The 21,882-nt window shown below is 42.8% G+C and overlaps 1 protein-coding gene across 1 annotated transcript in view; it reads left to right on the forward strand.

Annotated features, from left to right (window-relative positions):
• pfdn1 (prefoldin subunit 1) overlaps positions 1-2,126 on the forward strand; it is a 65,071-nt gene extending 62,945 nt beyond the window's left edge. The window contains exon 4 of the mRNA XM_033029439.1: positions 1,301-2,126. Coding sequence (XP_032885330.1) covers positions 1,301-1,384 — 84 coding nt within the window. The 3' untranslated portion in view covers positions 1,385-2,126. The remainder of the gene's footprint in view (positions 1-1,300) is intronic.
• Positions 2,127-21,882: the final 19,756 nt, after the last annotated feature.

Below are 21,882 nucleotides of genomic sequence, written 5' to 3' on the forward strand. Positions count from 1 at the left end.
TGCCTGTTCCAGAAAGGAGAGAGAGCAAAAGAGATCTTGGAGAGAGTACTACAGCAGAGCTATTGGGGAGTTTGTGGAGGGATTGACCCATGTAGATTCTGATCAGAAATTGGGGGAAATCTGTATTGGATCCAGGATGTCTCGGCTAAGGGGCAAGGGAGCAAAGCAGCCCATCTCTCAGTGCTGTCAACACCGTGACCCACTCACTCCCTGATCCACCTTGAATAATAATGGCTAAGGAAGGCCAATTACCGATGTCTGAAGCCAACACGTTTGTTAGCAGGTAAAATATCAGAAGTTATGTACTCTAAAAGCTGCTATTTACTCCCAAGAAATGAACACACCGACTGACTCAGCTGCAATATTTTGAAATACGCCCTTAAATTTAGGTTGGTTGTAAAAATAAATCTATTTGTGGAATTGTGTATGAGAAACTTTCCAGCACTGGGAATTAAGTGAACAAAACAGGATTTGGGTGTACAGCATAACACCAATTGATTAAAAAAATTAGGTGTTTAGATAGCATGGGAAATATTACATGAATGAACAAGATAAAACAGTAGGTATACATTCAAGTAGAAAAATATAACCTTGTACAAGAATATTGATAATATAAATTCTGGCCATCATTTCTGGAAAATTAGAAGAAAACTGAAAACATGTTTTGTGTTTTTTCTGTCATGGAACTTGAATATAAACCATATTCAGAAAGGTACATTGCAGGGTAAGTTATTCAGTTAGTAGATAAACACAAAATTCAAGAGTAATTCAGCAGGGCAGGCAGCATCTCTGGAGAAAAGGAATAGATGACGTTTTGGGTCAAAAATGTCTAAAGAGGTGTTTCAACCCAAAATGACATGTATTCCTTTTCTCCAGAGATGCTGCCTGACCCGCTGAATTACTCCAGCATTTTGTGTCTATTACTCAAATAGAATGTCCATTTACTCATCCTCAGTTTATTTTCATGAACAGACTTCATGCTCACTTATTGGCACATTTTTTCAGAAAACCCGAATGATAAAATAAATGCTTCTATCCAGTGGTTGCACAAGTACTTCAGCTGTCTGAGAAACACCTGGAAGCACCATGATGTACTAAGTGGCTAGTTTTTTTTCTCCGCTCAGTACGCACAAGAGAGCCGTTAGAGATATTTTTGCATGATTTAATTCAATGATTATTGTATGGCTACAAAGATAGATTCAGCAATTAATTTGGTCTCCTTGGAGTCATTAATAGAAAAGCTAAAGGTGAACAATTTGGTAACAGATTAATTACATGTGTTTTTTTTTTCTTTTGACAGCAACGGAAGTCCTATTTGGAACGTAGTGTGAAAGATGCAGAAGACAACATTAGAGAAATGTTAATGGCACGAAGAGGACAATAACGGTTTTAGTAACTAGGAACCGGTTTTTAACCACTTTTATATCAGTGTTCATTTTAGTTGGGTTTGAGGAGGCTGGTGCACATAACCTAGATCATAGCTTTACCTGTAGGTCAATGTCCCTTCTCCAGTGGCATAATTGTAGGCCCATTTATCATTACGTCCTGTAATCCTTCTATAAGGATCAAGTAGTGTAAATGACAGGAGCTGTCTCATGACCAATAACCTGGAATCCAACTGAAATAAACATTAATATAAGAGCAGTTGAAATGTTACATCTTATCTGTACAAATGATTATTTGCTTGTGGGAACATTTTGGTCCAGTCAATATAGTGCGATCCAGCAATATGTTTATTGCTAATTATTAATATTTCCTCAATGTCCTTGTCAAAACAGCAAATCCTTACTTCTGTTTATATGGTAAATGTAAGTAGCCCCATTTTGCTATATCACAGTCATTTTAACACTGAACCTAAAGTAGCTGCATTGCTTAGAAGGCATTTTTGTGTTTTCTGTGTATTCTGAGAGGTGAATTTATCTTGAGAGGTGAACTGATCTTGAGAGGTTTATTAACACCATTGTCCCTTAATCTGGCATCTGTTATGTAATGTAAATGGAATATAAAAGGAATATAAATAAGTGTTTGTGAATGTCAGATGTTTTGTTTTGAAATTGTCTCATTATTTGTTCCACATGATGGGAATAATCTGGCAAAGCAATAATAAAATCTTCAATTGCACACTTCCTTTTGTAATGTTGTGACAATGTTCTCTTGAAGTCAGTAATATGGCCTTGGTCATGCCATTATTTTAGGAAATAGGATTCATCTTGCTAACAAGTATGTGAATAGGCTAAGCTTTGAACTTTTGCTTTGTGTGGCAGCATCCCACAGAGCTACTGGGTCAATTAATTAGCAAAATTAGGAAAGCATTGTAGTGTGTTTAAACATTAAATGGGACTTTGATGTATTAGAAACTGATTTAAAGTGGTTGCAAATTGTGACATTTAAATTCCCTTTTCATGCTAACAACCGGAAACTGGAAATTCCCTCATAAAGGAGCTCTATACAAGATTTGATACATGAGTAGTGGTGGATTAATGAACACTAAGCTCACCATTGTAGCGTGTAAATAATCCAACATTACATCAACATGAACAATGTTTTGGTTACTGAATAATTTACTGATACTTGTAAGGTACAAACAATCTCTATTTACAACATTTCATAAGTTCATAAGTCATAGGAGCTGAATTGGGCCATTCAGCGCATTGAGTCCACTTAGTCATTCAATCATGGCTGATCTATTTTTTCCTCTCCTTCTCCTGAATTCTCTTCGTAACCGTTGACACCCTTACTCTCTCTCACTCAGCATGTCACCTTTCCCACCCATGACAAAGGTCACATCCTTGACCTGGTCTGCTCCACAAATCAACCGGTACTCGACCTCCATCCTTGCCTCTTCCCCCTCTCTGATCATAAGCTTATACGGTTCACCATCCCTTCTCCGACACCTCGCCCCCGCTTCCTCCGAGAAATCACCTTCCGTAATCTAAAATCCATTGATTCCCACCATCTCTCTGACCTGCTCTCCACCACTCTCCCCCTGGACTCAACCCCCATCTCACCTGATGATCTCACAAACCATCTCAACTCCACCTTGTCTACCTCCCTCAACACTCTGGCCCCCCTCAAAACAAGAACCGTAACTTTCAACACATCTTCACCCTGGTACACACCTGCACTTCGTAAACTGAAACAGACTGGTCGCCAACTCGAACGACATAAAGAAATCATCTCTCACAGTCCACCTTGAAGCTTACAAACTCCACCTCATTGACTACAAAGATGCTCTCATTGCTGCAAAATCTGCCTACCTCTCCTCCATATTCACCGATCCCTGCCTAAACCACAGAACCCTCTTCTCCACAGTGGGCAACCTCCTCAAGCCTCGAGCCAACACTCTCCCTACCTCTACTCCGGATCTCTGCAACTCATTCCTCCACTTTTTCGCTGATAAAATCAGCACCATCTATCAATCTTTATCCCCTGTACCCGACTCCCTAGCATCTACTCCACCACCTACCAAGGCCCCTCCTTTCAACATCTCCACTGACCTCCTTACCCCTCCTCCACACTGCTTCCTCTCCCAGTTTGACCTGGTCACCCCTATTGAAATCTCCAAACTCATCAGCTCTTCCAAACCCACTACCTGCTCCCTCGACCCTCTCCCCACTCCCCTGTTGAAGTCCTGCCTCCCCGTTCTCTGCCCCTACCTCACTAATCTCTTCAACTCCTCATTGTCCCAAGGAATTGTCCCCTCCGCTTTCAAAACTGCTGCCGTTACACCAATCTTAAAGAAACCTGGTCTTGATCCCTCCTCTCTCATTAACTACCGCCCAATCTCAAACCTCCCCTTTCTTTCAAAAACCCTGGAGCGTATCGTTGCGTCGCAACTTCATTCCCACCTCCTTGCGTATAACCTACTTGAACCCCTCCAATCTGGCTTTCGCCCCTTCCATAGCACAGAAACTGCTCTCCTCAAAGTCCTCAACGACCTCCTCACCTCTGCTGACACTGGTTCCCTCAACATCCTCATCCTCCTCGACCTGAGCGCAGCCTTCGATACAGTGAACCATAACATCCTGCTCACCAGACTCAAAGACCTCGGCATTGAAGGCTCTGCACTCAGCTGGCTCCGTTCCTACCTTTCCAACAGATCCCACTTCATCTCTCTCCACAACCACACCTCTGCTACAGCCGCAGTCACTCAAGGCGTTCCCCAAGGCTCCGTACTCGGCCCCCTCCTCTTTATCATCTACATCCTCCCCCTTGGTCAGATACTCCGCCACTTCAATCTGGACTTCCACTGTTACGCTGATGACACCCAGATTTACCTTGGCACCAAATCCCCCCACAACCCCCCCCCCCCCTCTCCCATATCAACTCCTGTTTGTCAGCTATAAAAACCTGGATGCAACAAAATTTCCTCAAACTCAACAGCGATAAGACAGAATTCCTCCTCATAGGCTCCAAAGCCACACTCAGTAAAATCAATAACCCCACTCTCACCATCGACGGCACCACTGTCTCCCCATCTCCCCAGGCCCGCAACCTTGGCGTAATCTTTGATTCCACCCTCTCCCTTGAGCCTCACATCCGCCATGTCATTAAAACCTCCTTCTTTCATCTCCGCAACATCGCCAAACTCAGACCCTCTCTCACACCGCCCGCTGCTGAAAGACTCATCCATGCCTTCATCTCCTCCCGACTGGACTATTGCAACTCACTTCTCCTTGGCATCAGCTCCACCTACATCAACCGACTCCAACTGGTCCAGAACGCAGCCGCCCGACTCATCACCCACACCAAATCCTGGCATCACATCACTCCAGTCCTCAAAAAACTTCACTGGCTTCCCATCTCCCACCAGATCACCTACAAAATCCTGGTCCTCACCTACAAAGCCCTCGACCATCTGGCCCCCCCATATCTCACTGACCTCCTCTTCCCCTACCAACCCTCACGGTCCCTCAGATCCACATCAGCCGGTCTCCTCTCCATCCACAAGTCCAACCTCCGCAGTTTTGGGGACAGAGCCTTCTCCAGGGCAGCTCCCAGGCTCTGGAACTCCCTCCCCCAACTGATCCGCAATTCCGTGTCCCTCACCATCTTCCAGTCCCGCCTCAAGAACTATCTCTTCACCTCTGCCTATCCTTAGCCCCTCGTCCCCGTCCCTTTTCATCTGTGCATTAATTGCCTCATACTGTGTTTTGTATTGAATTCTGTCTTTACTTTGTGTACTAGTCATGTCTCTACTATTTATTTCATTCCCCTTACATGTTTTTCCTCTACATGCTCAATTTTTGTAAGGTGTCCTTGAGACTCTTGAAAGGCGCCCATAAATAAAATTTATTATTATTATTATTACTAATCAAGAATCTATCAATCTTTGCTTTAAAAATACTCGAAGACTTGGCTCATTAGACTTTGGTTTAGTCCATTAATTATTTTGTTTTATTTCAGACTTAAATAGTTGCCTTGGTAAAGCCTCACCTAACCAACCCTGTATAGGCCAGCACTGATTAACAAATGTACTTGTATTGATTTTCCTCTTAATTAGGAAACTACATGAAAATCGTCCAAAGCGGTGATCGTACAATATTACGATGAATAGCATCAAAAGCACTGATAAGGAAGAACAATTACAAAAAGTTGACAAAAAGTTGACAGAAGCTAGGTTTGCCGTTGGAATTAATATATATGTACATCGGACGTTTGAATGCAATAATATAGGAGTTCAATAGTATGTACAGATGTTCATAGGACGATGCTCACTCCCCAGAAGTGGCCTGTATATGAACTGCAGATGATGGTTTACAATAGTAGATACAGGAGTGCTGGAATAACTCAGCAGGTCAGGCAGCATCTCGGGAGAATATCGATAGGCAATGTTTTGTCCTGACTCAAAACGTTGCTAATCCATGTTCATGGAGCCTGACCCGCAGAGCTACTCCAGTTCTCTTATTCTGTGATTATCTGCATTCTAACAGTGTGTCTGGGAAATAGCTCTGTTAATAATCAACAAGTGTGTGACAATTCATTAATGTGTCATGCAAGTCACATCCAGGCTTAAAATGGGTAAAATAGTAACCAGTTAGGTCATTGCAACAGGACTACATTGTCACAGATATTTTTGCTAGCTCTTTTTCAGAATTTTAGATTCTAAATATGCCACGGTTTCTCTGTTCAGCAATAAAACACTAGAAAACAGTATAACATTAATGCTAAAGGACTGAATTGTTTCTCAAGCAAAATATGAGCTACTGACATCTCCCCACGTCTTGATGGATAGAAACATAGAAATTAGGTGCAGGAGTAGGCCATTCGGCCCTTCGAGCCTGCACCGCCATTCTATATGATCATGGCTGATCATCCAACTCAGTATCCCGTACCTGCCTTCTCTCCATACCCTCTGATCCCCTTAGCCACAAGGGCCACATCTAACTCCCTCTTAAATATAGCCAATGAACTGGCCTCAACTACCCTCTGTGGCAGAGAGTTCCAGAGATTCACCACTCTCTGTGTGAAAAGCTTTTCTCATCTCGGTTTTAAAGAATTTCCCCCTTATCCTTAAGCTGTGACCCCTTGTCCTGGACTTCCCCAACATCGGGAACAATCTTCCTGCATCTAGCCTGTCCAACCCCTTAAGAATTTTGTAAGTTTCTGTAAGATCCCCTCTCAATCTCCTAAATTCTAGAGAGTATAAACCAAGTCTATCCAGTCTTTCTTCATAAGACAGTCCTGACATCCCAGGAATAAGTCTGGTGAACCTTCTCTGCACTCCCTCTATGGCAATAATGTCCTTCCTCAGATTTGGAGACCAAAACTGTACGCAATACTCCAGGTGTGGTCTCACCAAGACCCTGTACAACTGCAGTAGAACCTCCCTGCTCCTATACTCAAATCATTTTGCTATGAAAGCTAACATACCATTCGCTTTCTTCACTGCCTGCTGCACCTGCATGCCTACTTTCAATGACTGGTGTACCATGACACCCAGGTCTCACTGCATCTCCCCTTTTCCTAATCGGCCACCATTTAGATAATAGTCTGCTTTCCTGTTTTTGCCACCAAAATGGATAACCTCACATTTATCCACATTATACTGCATCTGCCAAACATTTGCCCACTCACCCAGCCTATCCAAGTCACCTTGCAGTCTCCTAGCATCCTCCTCACAGCTAACACTGCCCCCCAGCTTAGTGTCATCCGCAAACTTGGAGATATTGCCTTCAATTCCCTCATCCAGATCATTAATATAATATTGTAAATAGCTGGGGTCCCAGCACTGAGCCTTGCGGTACCCCATTAGTCACCGCCATTGTGAAAAGGACCCGTTTACTCCTACTCTTTGCTTCCTGTTTGCCAGCCAGTTCTCTATCCACATCAATACTGAACCCCCAATGCCGTGTGCTTTAAGTTTGTATACTTAACTGGTTTGGTAAAGGCCCTGCCCAAGGGCACAAGAAATTGCTGAGAGTTGCAGATGTAGCCTAGTCCATCACATGGACCAGTCCTCCAGATTTGGCTTTACAGCTTTTTATTAAACAAAATTAAAAATAAATAACCTAATTTCTCATGTCTATATCCTCGTGCCCATTTTGCGATTAGTACAACAAAAATGAAAATTTAACCATGTGATCTAATGATTAAAAGTCAGTTTTCTTGAAAATTGTGGAGCTGCATGACATGTAGAAAATAACCAGGAAACTATCAACATGTTTTGCAACATAAATGGAAAACACGGTGAATAAACCAAAGATACTTTTCTGAATAATTTGAGTTTTAGTTAATGCATGATATATACAAATCAATAAAATAATAATATTTTTGCTTGTAGCTTTCAGGAAAATTGGCTTTAAAATTCATTGCAATAGGAGTGAAACAATAGAAAGATCTTTTTTCAGAAGAGATATGCAGCAATTTTGATCAATGTGCCCTCATGTGGTGAAACAGAGCAGCAATAATTATGATTTACAATACTTCTTGAATAGTCTGTAACTAGAATAGTTCAATACATAAACATCATCCCACAGAGACTTGTGGAGAAACTAACCCTGCTGGGCCTCAACACCACCCTATGTCACTGGATCTTGGACTTTCTGACAGAGAGACCGCAGTCAGTCCGTGTTGGCAAGAACACTTCAGGCTCGATCACGCTGAGCACCGGCTCCCCTCAAGGCTGTGTGCTCAGCTCGCTGTTGTTCACATTGCTCACACATGACTGTGCTGCCAGATTCAGGGACAATAAGATCATAAAATTCGCGGATGACACAACAGTGGTGGGACTCATCAGCGGAGATGACGAATCAATGTAAAGGGAGGAAGTAAAACAACTAGTGGACTGGTGCGGCAAAAATAATCTAGAATTAAATGTCGACAAAACGAAGGAGATGGTTGTCGACTTCAGGAGGGTGCAGCCAAAGCATACACCCCTCAACATCAGTGGCACTATAGTGGAGAGAGTGGAGAGCATAAAGTTCCTCGGTGTGCAAATTACAGACAGCCTCACCTGGTCCAGGAACACCACTGGGACCGTCAAACGGGCCCATCAGCGACTGCACTTCCTGAGGAAACTAAAACAGGCCTCACTCCCCACCAACATCCTCAGGACTTTCTACAGGGGTACGGTGGAGTCTGTACTCACGTACTGCATAAATACGTGGTACTCCACCTGCAACTGCTCGGACAGGAAGGCTCTGCAGAGGGTAGTGAGGGGAGCAGAGAGGATCATTGGCGTCTCCCTACCCTCGGTACAAGAACTGTTCCAGAGCCGCTGTCTGAAAAAAGGTCAGAGAATTGCTAAGGACAAACTGCACCCCCTCCACATACACCTGGATCTCCTGCCATCAGGCAAGAGATATCGAAGCATCAAAGCCCGGACTACAAGATTGCTAAACAGTTTCCTACCACAGGCTGTGAGGCTGCTAAACAGTCACTCTGTACTCAGTCACTTGATTCTGCGGCTGGCACGGACACTTTAATAACTGCCACTGGCCACTTTAATAACTGGCACTGGCCACTCAAATCAGCTGCCCCGGACATTTTTATGATTGGTTTATTGTATTTTAACGTTGTGTTTTACCTGCTTTTAACTATTTATACTGTTCCATCAGGGACTGGATTGTTTTTAGTGTTATTATGTGTGAAATGTTTTAAATTTCATGTGCGATGCTCCGCTATTCCCTGGGAAACGTCTTTTCATTTTGCACTGTTGCTTGCAAGATGACAATAAAGGTTGATTGATTGATTGATTGATTTTGTACTAATTTAATCTATTTTTTGTGATTTATGACAATAGATGCCAGTTTAATATTACCTTTAACGAAGACAAAAGGCCTTAAAGCACGACAGAAAAAAAGGAATCTAGGAGTGTGGTCAAACAGCTGAATTTTAAGGAAGGAAGTTAGTATGTGTTGAGAAACTTTCCAGAATAGTGATTGGGTGGCTCAAAGCATAGTTGTAAAGATGAAAGAGACAGAGAGGTGAGACGCCACTCATAAGAATCTAGGGATGGCTGGGAGCTAGAAGAGGGTGGAAGAACAGTTGTAGAGGGGATCACTGGGATAGGAACAGGTAGAATGTCAAATTCTTTATTTATTTACTTATTTATTTGTACAACAAATAAGCAATTGTACAAGGAGAAAGTAATCGACATAACAATTATACAATTTTCGTACTGCTTCAATTTTAACATTTTATAAACTAATAACTAAATTGGGAAAAAGGAAAAAAGGGAAAGAAGAAAAGATAAAGAAACGAAAGAATTTCGAAAAAGACACGAAAAAGAAAAAAGAAAAACCCTTGAACTAACAAAGAAGTGAAGGAAGCGGAGATATATCCCACTACCCTTCCCTACGCCCGCTTATCCAACCCTAGCGTCGGTTTTGAGTTTGTGTTCAAACATTATGTTGTTGAAGAAATTCAATGAAAGGAGACCATATTTTGGAAAATTGATCTGGTTTGTCAGTCAAGACAAGCCTTATTTTTTCTAGATGTATGTAGTGTCTCGATCATTTTTGTGATCCACATCTTCACTGTGGGGACTGTCATCTTTTTCCAGAATTTAAGTATGTTTTTTTGCAGTTATTAAACCATAGTCAAGGAAGCGTCTTTGAGATATCGTTAAATTAGGGCAGCCCTCTGACATTCCTAATATTATTAATTTTGAATCTGACTCCAATTGAATTTTAAGTGTTTTAGAAATGATATTGAATATTCCCGTCCAGAAATTTTGTGTTTTTATACAGGATACAACAGAATGAGTTAGGGTGGCTTCTTGGAAATGACATTTATCACAGAGAGGAGAGACAGTTGGGAAGATCTTGTTCAATTTGGTCTTTGAGTAGTATAACCTATGCAATACTTTAAATTGTATCAGGCAATGCCTGGCATTTAAAGAACAGTAGTGTATGTACAGTAGGCTTTCCTCCCATATATCTTTCGAAATGGGTAAACCCAGCTCGTCCTCCTATGCTTGCCTATAAATCTCAGAGGGTGGGGTATCAATATTTAGAAGAGTGTTATAAATGTAAGATATCAACTTACTTGTATCGGCATGTCTATTCAAACAATCGTCTAATATATCTGGACCCATAAGAGGACAGTCTTGTGTATATGTTTTCACGTAACCTCGGATTTGAAGTCATCTAAAAAATTATTGGCATTCAAGTGATAATTCACCTGTAGTTCTTGAAAAGAAGAGAGTTCCCTTCTTATAGAGGTCTCCCACAGTATTGATTCCCAGGTTCTTCCGACAATGTTAAATTAGTGGACATTGGGGGATGTGGAAACAATCTAGGTTGACAATGATACAGTAGAATGCGACTTTGGGTAGCATAGTAGACTTTTGGATGAGATAAAGTTTATGGAGGATGGTAAGATGGCTAAATAAGGAAGTTGCAAAGGTTGATCAGGAGAGGGTTTTTGCAGCTCTACGACATCTAATATGTGGGAGGCTTTGGAAAGTGAGATAAGGGAGGTTCAGGTAAAAACATATTCCTGTTAGTGAAGGGCATGGCTGCCACTGATTGATAGGGGATATTGAGACTTCAGAAAAAAGGAATGGCATGGGCAGCTGGAATCAAGTCAATCCTTTGAGGAGTATAAGAGATGTAGGAATACTCTTAAGGGAGAACAGGAAGGCTAAATGTGGACATGAAATAACATTGGCAGATAAGGTAAAGGAGAATCTTAAGATATTTTAGAGGCACCTAAGAACAAAAGATAACTAGGGAGAAAATAGTTTCCCTTAATGATCAATGTGGTAATCTGTGTGTGGAGCCACAAAAGATGGGCGAGGTCTTAAAATAATATTTCTCATCTGTATTTAGCACAGAGAAGGTCATGGAAACTAGGAACTCAAGCAAGAAAACAATGATGTCTTGAAACAAATCCACACCACAAAAGAGGAAGTGTTTGGAGTCTCAAAGTGCGTAAAGGTGGATAAACCTGGTGCTTGATGATGTGCATCTTTAGGATATTGTCGGAAGTAATTACCAGGGAAGTAATTACTGGGGTTTAGAAGAGATATTTGCATCATTATTAGCCCCAAGATGAGTCCCAGAAGCTTAGGTGGCTAATGTCGTGCCTTTATTTTAAGAAGGGCTGTGATGTTGAGGCAGACATAGGATGGTTGGCTAATTGGAGTTTAGCAAGGCCTTTGACAAGGTCCCACATGGTAGGCTGGTCAAAAATGTCAACTCACATGGGATCTAGGGTGAACTATCCAATTTGATACAAAATTAACTTGGTGGTGGGAGTCAGGAGGGTAGTGGAGGGATGTTATTCATCCCTATGAAAGCCTATGACCAATGATATGCCACAACATATGCCATTGGATGTGGAGAGGATGTTTCCACTAGTGGGATAGTCTAGGACTAGAGGTCATAGCCTCAGAATTAAAGGATGTTCTTTTAGGAAGGAGATGAGAAACTTCTTTAGTCAGAGGGTGGTGAATCTGTGGAATTCTTTGCCACAGAAGGCTGTGGAGGCTGTCAGTGGATATTTTTAAGGCAGAGATAGATAGATTCTTGTTTAGTACAGGTGTTAGAGGTTACAAGATACAAGATACATTTATTCATCACATGTGCCAGATGGCACAGTGAAATGAAATTCCCATACAGCCATACAATAAAAAAAGGGACACAACACACTATAGGGTTTGACATAAAACATCCCCACACAGCAGAATCAGAGTTTCCCACTGTGTGGGAAGGCACCAAAGTCAGTCTCTTCCTCCATTGTTCCCCGTGGTCAGGGCCTCCCCGTGCCCTCCGCAGTTGCCGCTACGGGCGGCCCGATGTCCAGGACCGCTCGCCGGGGTGTTGTAAGTCCGACGTCGGGGCTGCGGGACGTCCTCAGCGGCGTGGACACCAGAGTCGGCCCCCTCCTACCGGAGTCGGCGGCTCCCAAAGTCCGCAGGCCGCGCCGGGTGGAGACTGCTGCCCCAGGACTCCACGATGCCGTTCAGCGCCGCCCGCGTTGGAAGCTCTCCGCACCAGAGCTCCACGATGTTGGAGCAGCGGCCCAACGCTCCGGAGCTCCAAACGGCGACCCAGGTAGGCATCGCCCGCTTCGCGGTGACTCCAGCGCTGCGCCGCCGCTGTAGCAGCCCTGGTCCAGTACTCGGTCCCCGGCAGGAAAGGCCGCTCCGATCCAGCTGGTAGGCCGCGAGGTGGGGGGCGAGGGCGCGACTTGGAGAAATAGTCGCGTCCCCGCCAGGAAGAGACTGGGAAACGGTTTCCCCCTTACCCTGCCCCCCTCCCCCACATAGAAAAGTTAAAGTTTCCCCCTAAAACAGACTTTGGACTAACTGAAAATAAAAATAAAAAGATAGAAATGACAGACAGGCTGTAGGCAGAGGCTGCTGCCAGTGCAGCGCCCCTAGAGGAGTTATGGGGAGAAGGCAGGAGAAGGGTTAGGAGGGAGAGATAGATCAGCCATGATTGAATGGTGGAGTAGACTTGATGGGCTGAATAGCCTAATTCTACTCCTATCACTTATGACCTTATGGCCAAGGTGCTCGGTACCCTGATGCTTTTCATCCAAATTTGGTGGAGAATGCATGGTTAGTAAGTTTGCAGGTGACACCAAATTGTTGGTATCAAGGTCTGAAAAATGTGACCTAAGATTACAAGAAGAACTGGTAAAGTGAACCAAAGAATGACATGTAATTTAGTTTGGACAAGTGCAAAGTTTAACATTTTGGGAAGGTAAGTGAGGGCTGGACTTACACAGTAAACAGCAAGTCCCTGACAAGTATTGAATAATGAGATCTAGGGGTACAAGTAAAACGCTCCTTCTAAGTGACGGCACAGGTAGACAGGGAGGGTGAAGAAAACATTTGGCACACTTATCTTCATCAGACAGGGCACTGAGTGGAACAGTTGGGACATCATGTTACAACTACAAGATTTTGGTGAGACCGCACATTGTGTGTATTTTTGGAGTGCCTAACTTTTTGAAATATATCATTAAGCTGGAAGAGTGCAAAAAAAAAATCACTTGGTTGATACTGGGCAGAGAGGGCTTGAATAATAAGGAGAGATTAAATAAGATGGATTGTTTTCTCGGAGAGTGTGACCTTATAGAGGTGCATGTATGTGTGTGTGTGTATGCATATATGTATGTGTATATATATTATATATATATATATATATTATATATATATATATATATATATATATATATATATATATATATATATATATATCCACATGTGTGTGTGTATGTATATGTGTATATATATATATATCCACATGTGTGTGTGTATGTATATGTGTATATACAGTGCTCTCCATAATGTTTGGGACAAAGACCCATCATTTTTTTTTTTTTCCTTGTTTATTGTATGTTTAGTGTACAATGTTTACACGAGCTGGGACCGCAGCTATTTACAATATACATTAATGATTTAGATGAAGGGATTAAAAGTAACATTAGCAAATTTGCAGATGACACAAAGCTGGGTGGCAGTGTGAACTGTGAGGAGATGCTATGAAGATGCAGGGTGACTTGGACAGGTTGGGTGAGTGGGCAGATGCATGGCAGATGCAGTTTAATGTGGATAAATGTGAGGTTATCCACTGGTGGCAAAAACAGTTATTATCTGAATTGTGTCAAGTTGGGAAAAGGCGATATACAACGAGATCTAGGGGTCCTTGTTCATCAATCACTTAAAGTAAGCATGCAGATACAGCTGGCAGTGAAGAAAGCGAATGGCATGTTGGCCTTCATAACAAGAGGCGTTGAGTATAGGAGCAAAGAGGTCCTTCTGCAGTTGTACAGGACCCTAGTGAGACCACACCTGGAGTATTGTGTGCAGTTTTGGTCTGCAAATTTGAGGAAGGACATTCTTGCTATTGAGGGAGTGCAATGTAGGTTCACGAGGTTAATAGGGATGTTGCACGGCAGTCGGGTCATGACCCATGACCCGTACTGTTGCTACGCTACGCCAAATGAAGTTTACGTGATGAAACTTTAAGTGAAATTTTAAGAGTACAGAATCTTTATGTCCCTGTTCGGTTGAAAGGAAATAGTAAAAATTGGAAAGAGCCATGGTTTTCAAGGGAAATTGGACACTTGGTTCGGAAAAAGAGAGATATCTACAATAATTATAGGCAGCATGGAGTAAATGAGGTGCTTGAAGAGTATAAAGAATGTAAAAAGAATCTTAAGAAAGAAATTAGAGAAGCTAAAAGAAGATATGAGGTTGCTTTGGCAAGTAAGGTGAAAGTAAATCCAAAGGGTTTCTACAGCTATATTAATAGCAAAAGGATAACGAGGGATAAAATTGGTCCATTAGAGAGTCAGAGTGGACAGCTATCTGCAGAGCCAAAAGAGATGGGAGAGATATTGAACAATTTCTTTTCTTCGGTATTCACCAAGGAGAAAGATATTGAATTATGTGAGGTAAGGGAAACAAGTAGAGTAGCTATGGAAACTATGAGATTCAAAGAAGAGGAAGTACTGACACTTTTGAGAAATATAAAAGTGGATAAGTCTCCAGGTCCGGACAGGATATTCCCTAGGACATTGAGGGAAGTTAGTGTAGAAATAGCAGGGGCTATGACAGAAATATTTCAAATGTCATTAGAAACGGAAATAGTGCCGGAGGATTGGCGTACTGCGCATGTTGTTCCATTGTTTAAAAAGGGGTCTAAGAGTAAACCTAGCAATTATAGACCTGTTAGTTTGATGTTAGCAGTGGGTAAATTAATGGAAAGGATACTTAGAGATAATATATATAAGCATCTGGATAAACAGGGTCTGATTAGGAACAGTCAACATGGATTTGTGCCTGGAAGGTCATGTTTGACTAATCTTCTTGAATTTTTTGAAGAGGTTACTCAGGAAATTGATGAGAGTAAAGCAGTTGATGTTGTATATATGGACTTCAGTAAGGCCTTTGACAAGGTTCCTCATGGAAGGTTGGTTAAGAAGGTTCAATTGTTGGGTATTAATGGTGGAGTAGCAAGATGGATTCAACAGTGGCTGAATGGGAGATGCCAGAGAGTAATGGTGGATGGTTGTTTGTCAGGTTGGAGGCAAGTGACTAGTGGGGTGCCACAGGGATCTGTGTTGGGTCCACTGTTGTTTGTCATGTACATCAATGATCTGGATGATGGTGTGGTAAATTGGATTAGTAAGTATGCAGATGATACTAAGATAGGTGGGGTTGTGGATAATGAAGTAGATTTTCAGTCTACAGAGAGATTTATGCCAGTTGGAAGAGTGGGCTGAAAGATGGAGTTTAATGCTGATAAGTGTGAGGTGCTACATCTTGGCAGGACAAATCAAAATAGGACATACATGGTAAATGGTAGGGAATTGAAGAATGCAGGTGAACAGAGGGATCTGGGAATAACTGTGCACAGTTCCCTGAAAGTGGAATCTCATGTAGATAGGGTGGTAAAGAAAGCTTTTGGTGTGCTGGCCTTTATAAATCAGAGCATTGAGTATAGAAGTTGGGATGTAATGTTAAAATTGTACAAGGCATTGGTGAGGCCAATTCTGGAGTATGGTGTACAATTTTGGTCGCCTAATTATAGGAAGGATGTCAACAAAATAGAGAGCGTACAGAGGAGATTTACTAGAATGTTGCCTGGGTTTCAGCAACTAAGTTACAGAGAAAGGTTGAACAAGTTATGTCTTTATTCTTTGGAGCGCAGAAGGTTAAGGGGGGACTTGATAGAGGTCTTTAAAATGATGAGAGGGATAGACAGAGTTGACGTGGATAAGCTTTTCCCACTGAGAGTAGGGAAGATTCAAACAAGGGGACATGACTTTAGAATTAAGGGACAGAAGTTTAGGGGTAACATGAGGGGGAACTTCTTTACTCAGAGAGTGGTGGCTGTGTGGAATGAGCTTCAAGTGAAGGTGGTGGAGGCAGGTTCGTTTTTATCATATAAAAATAAATTGGATAGTTATATGGACGGGAAAGGAATGGAGGGTTATGGTCTGAGCGCAGGTATATGGGACTAGGGGAGAATACGTGTTCGGCACGGACTAGAAGGGTCGAGATGGCCTGTTTCCGTGCTGTAATTGTTATATGGTTATATGGAAACCGCAGGTAAGCACTTACCATTGTTTCCAGCGTAGCGGGCCTGTTAAAACCCGCCGAAATTGTCAATTTTTGCACTTTAAACAATTAAGGAAATCGGGATAAGCGTGAGAGACATTTAGCCTACTTCAGAATTCCAAAAGTGAGGAGAAATGACGGTAGATAGAAGCGAGAGCTGAAGGGACAACAACAGTGCTTGGTGAGCATTGGCCTTTTGTTCACTGCACAAGTAAGGCATTATTTGTTTTTTTTCTTGATTCCTTTGGCATCTAAAAAGTTTCAGAAGTGATAAATTTGGCTGTCAAATTTTAAAATCGCCCATGGTTTTCAAGTGGGTTTTTACATACAAAAATAAAACGCCTCTGAAGCAAAATTTACAGCCAGATTTATCACTTCTGAGACTTTTAAGGAATCAAGAAAAAACACAAATAATGCCTTACTGTTGATGCAGGATGCTCCATAAACTGCGGAGCATCCTGAACAATACAGCTCGTCCCCTCCATGACACACTGGTCAGCAACGGACTGGTTCCACCAAGATGCAGTGCAGAACGCCACAGTTGATCCTTCTTCCCTGTGGCTATCAAACTGTATACCTCCTCCCCCTTCTGTCGTGGGGTAGACTGAGACTGACCCCCCCCCCCCACCTCCCCAATCTTTGCACATCCCCAATCCTTTCCACTTGTCACTTTAATTTCAAGTTTCATGTATTTTGTGTTTTTATGACTGTTGGCAGATCAATTTCCCTCCTGGGATAAATAAAGTTCTATTGTATTGTATCATATCGAAAAGAAACATAATTAACCTTTCAGGTCATTCTTCATCAGACCCAACCTGCTGTGTCTATTGAACATTTTCTGTTTTATTTTTGTATTTCCAGCATCTGTGATTTTTTTTTAAAATGTTCATTTATTTATCATCTGCTCATAGCAGTTTGACTACTGAGATGTTTTTTGATTCTGGAACGTTGTCACCTTGGATGAACAATTTTCTATTAGTTGTAAAGACAGGCTGCAACTAACGAAACATTAATTGGAGTGTGATGTACAGCAGCAGTGCAGCGAGAGAAGTGTTTACTTCTGAAATTTGCACTACCCACAGCTGATAGCTTAGGGCACTGGAAAGAAACCATCAACAATGTATCCATAGCAACCTCCAAATTATCTGGATTTATAAGTGACCTAACATCACTGTTCTCGTCTCGGCAATCATTGGGGCCCCACATACTCGGAGGGCTCCAATGAGCAGTTAACATTGTCCCATGTCTGACGAATGATTCCCAGAACACACGCTATTCTGATCTGTTTAGAAACAGTTGGACAGGTACATGGATAGGACAGTTTTGGAGGGATACTAGACCAAGTGCAGACCCGTTGGGTCTGTTCCCCCAACCCAACGTTCAGTTGAGGGGGGGAGGGGCATTGGGCATCACACACATTAATCACCCCCCCCCACACACACTAACTACCCCCCCGCACACACGGTAATCACACCTTGTTAATATATTAATATTATTAATTTGCTCCTTTTACCCCATAATAGCCCTATCTACTGACGCATAGCCCCCAACTCGCAGGCGCGTCTAGAGAGGGGGGGGGGAGAGGGAGGGAGGGAGGGGGGAGCGGGATGGGCGGGGGGACGGAGGGGTGAGGGGGGGGAGAGGGAGGAGGGAGGGATGCGGGGGGAGAGGGAGGGGAGAGAGGGAGGGGGGGCAGAGATAGGGAGGACAGAGATGGGGGGCAGGGAGGGGGGGAGAGAGGGAGAGGTGGGGAGAGAGGGAGAGAGGTGGGGAGAGAGAGAGAGGTGGGGAGAGAGAGGTAGAGGGCGGACCTGAACTCGGTGAGCATGCGGGTCGGACGGGGCCTGCGATCAACGGAGGAATTTCAGGTTTCCCAGAGGGAGTAATGCCCCGCGCGACATTAACTGCTGCCGCCATGTTCAAGCCGGTGACCGGCTGTGACCTCCGGTGACCTCCTGATCTGCAGAGCATTTTGAGAATGGGGGCGGTGGGGGGGGGTGAAGTGTACGGGCAGGCGGGCGGGCTGGATTCCAGCAGTGCCTATTGTAGCGGTTCTGGCAACAGCCGGTGTTCTGCTCTGTCTGCGGGGGGAGGACAAGAGGAAGGAGAGGATGGGGGAGAGAGGTGAAGGAGGGGGGAGGGTTGGAGCGGGTGCTCACTCCAGCTCCAGGCTCTGCTCGAGCCCAGGCAGCAGCCTCCCCACCAGGCATGGACTGAAGGGGGGGCCACGGGCGGGGATAGACCTGAGGATGCCGAGCGAGGCGGCGGGCGGGCGGTCGTCGAACCGGGCTTTGCCCGCAGCGGCAGTCTCCGGAAAGGGAGAGGGAGAGCCAGAGAGCCAGAGAGCCAGAGACAGAGAGAGGGGGAAGACAGCTGGCGGTCGTGGGGCGGCTTCTTTCGGCTGTTTTAAAATGGAGTCTTTGAGGCGAGAGGCGGGCGCCAGCAGCCGTTATGGTCGCTGGCCAGCAGGAGGCGAAAAAATGAGTGAGTGGGGGGGGCGGGTGTATGATTTTATTAAAAAATGGGTACATAAAAAGAAAAAATGTTTTGAGGAGTGCAAAATCGGATGTAAAATGAATGAGCTAGCGACATGGAAAAAATGACGGAGTTTAATGACGGAGTGCTGGCGTTGCATGGAATCAAAGGCCGAATGTGGCACCCACAACACAGCCAGGCAGAAACACACACACACACAGCCACAGAGTTTTAAATATAGATAGATGGGCCAAATGCAGGCAGGTGGGACAAGTGTAACTGGGACATGTTGGCCGCTGTGGGTAAGTTGGGCTGACAAGCCTGTTTCCACGCTGTATGACTTTATGATCTCTTTCTCTCTGAAGAGATTACCAGGCAAATCGAGGAAAAGAATTCAAAGCTGCCTTGAAAAATGCGACATCCGTTCCGACTGTTGGGTCCCTAACCATAACTGCTTAAAGTGGAGAAGAATTTGGGATAGTATTGGGAATCACAAGTTAATGCATCAGCATAAAGTTTTTGGTAAATGGAAACAGGAATGCATCACCTTTCCACCCAGCATCCTATCTGTGGAAGAGGTTGCAATTCCTACATTAGCTTCACCAGCCACCGCCATCACCACCAGCACAAAAACAGAGTTAAAACCAGTCATTCTTAATCTTGATCTAGGGAGACTGCTGAAGAAAAAGAAATGGGAAAAATGAAACAGGATGTGGATTCACTGGTGCATTTGTAGCAGGCATGAAAGGAACCCAGAGAAAAATTCAGATGGTAGATTTATGGATAGACGGGTGAGACCAAAGGATTGGCGAAGGTCAAGGGGAGGTTTGCTTTGGTTTCATTTGACAAGAAAGTTAACATTGTAATATAAAACAGAAGAAAGTATCTCTCCTTTACTTACTGTAAATCTTTAAACGTTCTCTTAATTCTCACACATTTTGAAATGGTTGGCCGAAAAATCCACAAGAATCAATTTCCTTGTTTAATACCTTTTCCATAGAATCACTTGGCTCTTCCATCCTTATGTATATAACTATAATTGAATGGGTTCTGCCTAACATTCTTATCAATACAGCTATTTTTAACATCTATTTAAGAAACATTCTGCAGCATATCAATAAAGAATGGTGCTATTTGGATTGGGTGAGTAGTTAACCAGAAAGTACTTTATTTAGTTCCAATTTTGACAAAAGGGTGTTCAATGTTGATACTGCAGGCTCAACATATTTGACAGTCTTTGGCAATAAAAACCTCCACAGATAAATTTCTCAAAGTGTTTGACTTTTTTTTCAAATATTGAACCTGAAATTAAAATTTAAAGCTGAAAGTTGTTGAATGACTTTTGATGTTCCATTTAGTGATTGAAGGCAGAGCACAAATATTCACGATGTCACATAGGCCAGATAATTAACTTGCATAATTGTAAGGCCTAAAGCCTTATTTTACTTTGTATTTTTTTCCATAAACTTTTTCAAATCCAAATAAATCAAGGAATTTGTTCCTCCATTTCTTCAGGTATCATGGACATTTCTCCCCATTGTGCCAGTGAATTAGTTTGTTTAATCTTACTTTATTGTTTTTTTCCTAATCCTATAACTTTGAGTGTTGATTGCCTCAGGTACTCAAACCGCATGCAAGAAGTGGCAGTTTCTTCAACACAATATCTCTGTGATCATATTTGCTGAGCCATGAGAAAAAGAGAGACTCATCTATTCGTATTTGTATTTCATTATATTATTAATAGAAGAACATTTAATGCAAAATGAGTGCATTCCTTTTAGAATTGGTTGAAATGAGCAGGGATGGATTTTTTGGTTATAACTTAGCAACCATTAGCAGGCAAAACAAATGAAATTCTCATATGCACAGTATTCAATTTTTTGCAAGGTTCTCATTCAAGCAAATCTTATAAGATCCTTTCCATAAAACCTTTTCAGTACGAAGTGAAAATTTGTGCAGTAGAATTATAATCTGGAGACACAACAAACTGCAGATGCTGGAATCTTAAGCAAAACACAAAACTGACTGCTAACAGTGAGGCATATGTAAGGGTTAAACAGACGGTGTCAATTAAAATTGGAGTTGCCAGCTAACCATGTTTTTCAGTTAAATTAACAGACCACCTGTCAAACAAGCAGTCTTGCTTAGAAAAGCAATTAGATGCTTGGGCTAATATAGAAGAACCAGTATATTATGAGGACACCTGCTAGGTCACCGAGATAAACCTTTACCTTCTCAGAGACAAGCTTGATACCCGTTGCAACAAATATCTCTTGTTTTTGACACTAAGAAAGATAGCTAGTTTTAAAACATAATTGTTAGTTCTTAGATTAGGGTAGAACCTCAGGCTTTTGGGTATAAAATGCATGTTACATATGTGTGCAGAGAACTTCACCTTGGACCGGGATCAGAATGGTGCCGGAATCCTCAAGTTCCCCCAGCCAGCCATCGCAAGTAGGAGGCCCCAATGGACAGAAAGCAGTTAGACTAGTTGTTAATTTTGGGTGAACTTCACCTTCAGGGAGAGGGACAGTGTTTGTGGAGGAAGGAACTGCAGATGCTGGTTTACACCAAAGAAAGACAAAAAATGCTGGAGTAACTCAGCAGGTCAGGCAGATTTTGAACTTGCTTTAAAAATTAACACATCCATAATTTCCTTCCCAAATAACTTCTGTCACTCATTTCTGTGCTTAGAAGCACAAAAACAAATCCAACTCTGATTTCTTCTGTAGACAAGGAACTGCAGATGCTGTATTACAAATAAAGGCACAAAGTGATGGAGAAACTCAGTAGGTCAGGCAGTATCTCTGGAGAACATGGATAGGTGATGTTTCTGGTTGGAACACTTCTTCAGACATGATTCACAGAGGGGGAGCAGTGAG

The sequence above is a fragment of the Amblyraja radiata genome, chromosome 11 (assembly GCF_010909765.2).
Source record: "Amblyraja radiata isolate CabotCenter1 chromosome 11, sAmbRad1.1.pri, whole genome shotgun sequence".
Classification (NCBI taxonomy): domain Eukaryota; kingdom Metazoa; phylum Chordata; class Chondrichthyes; order Rajiformes; family Rajidae; genus Amblyraja; species Amblyraja radiata.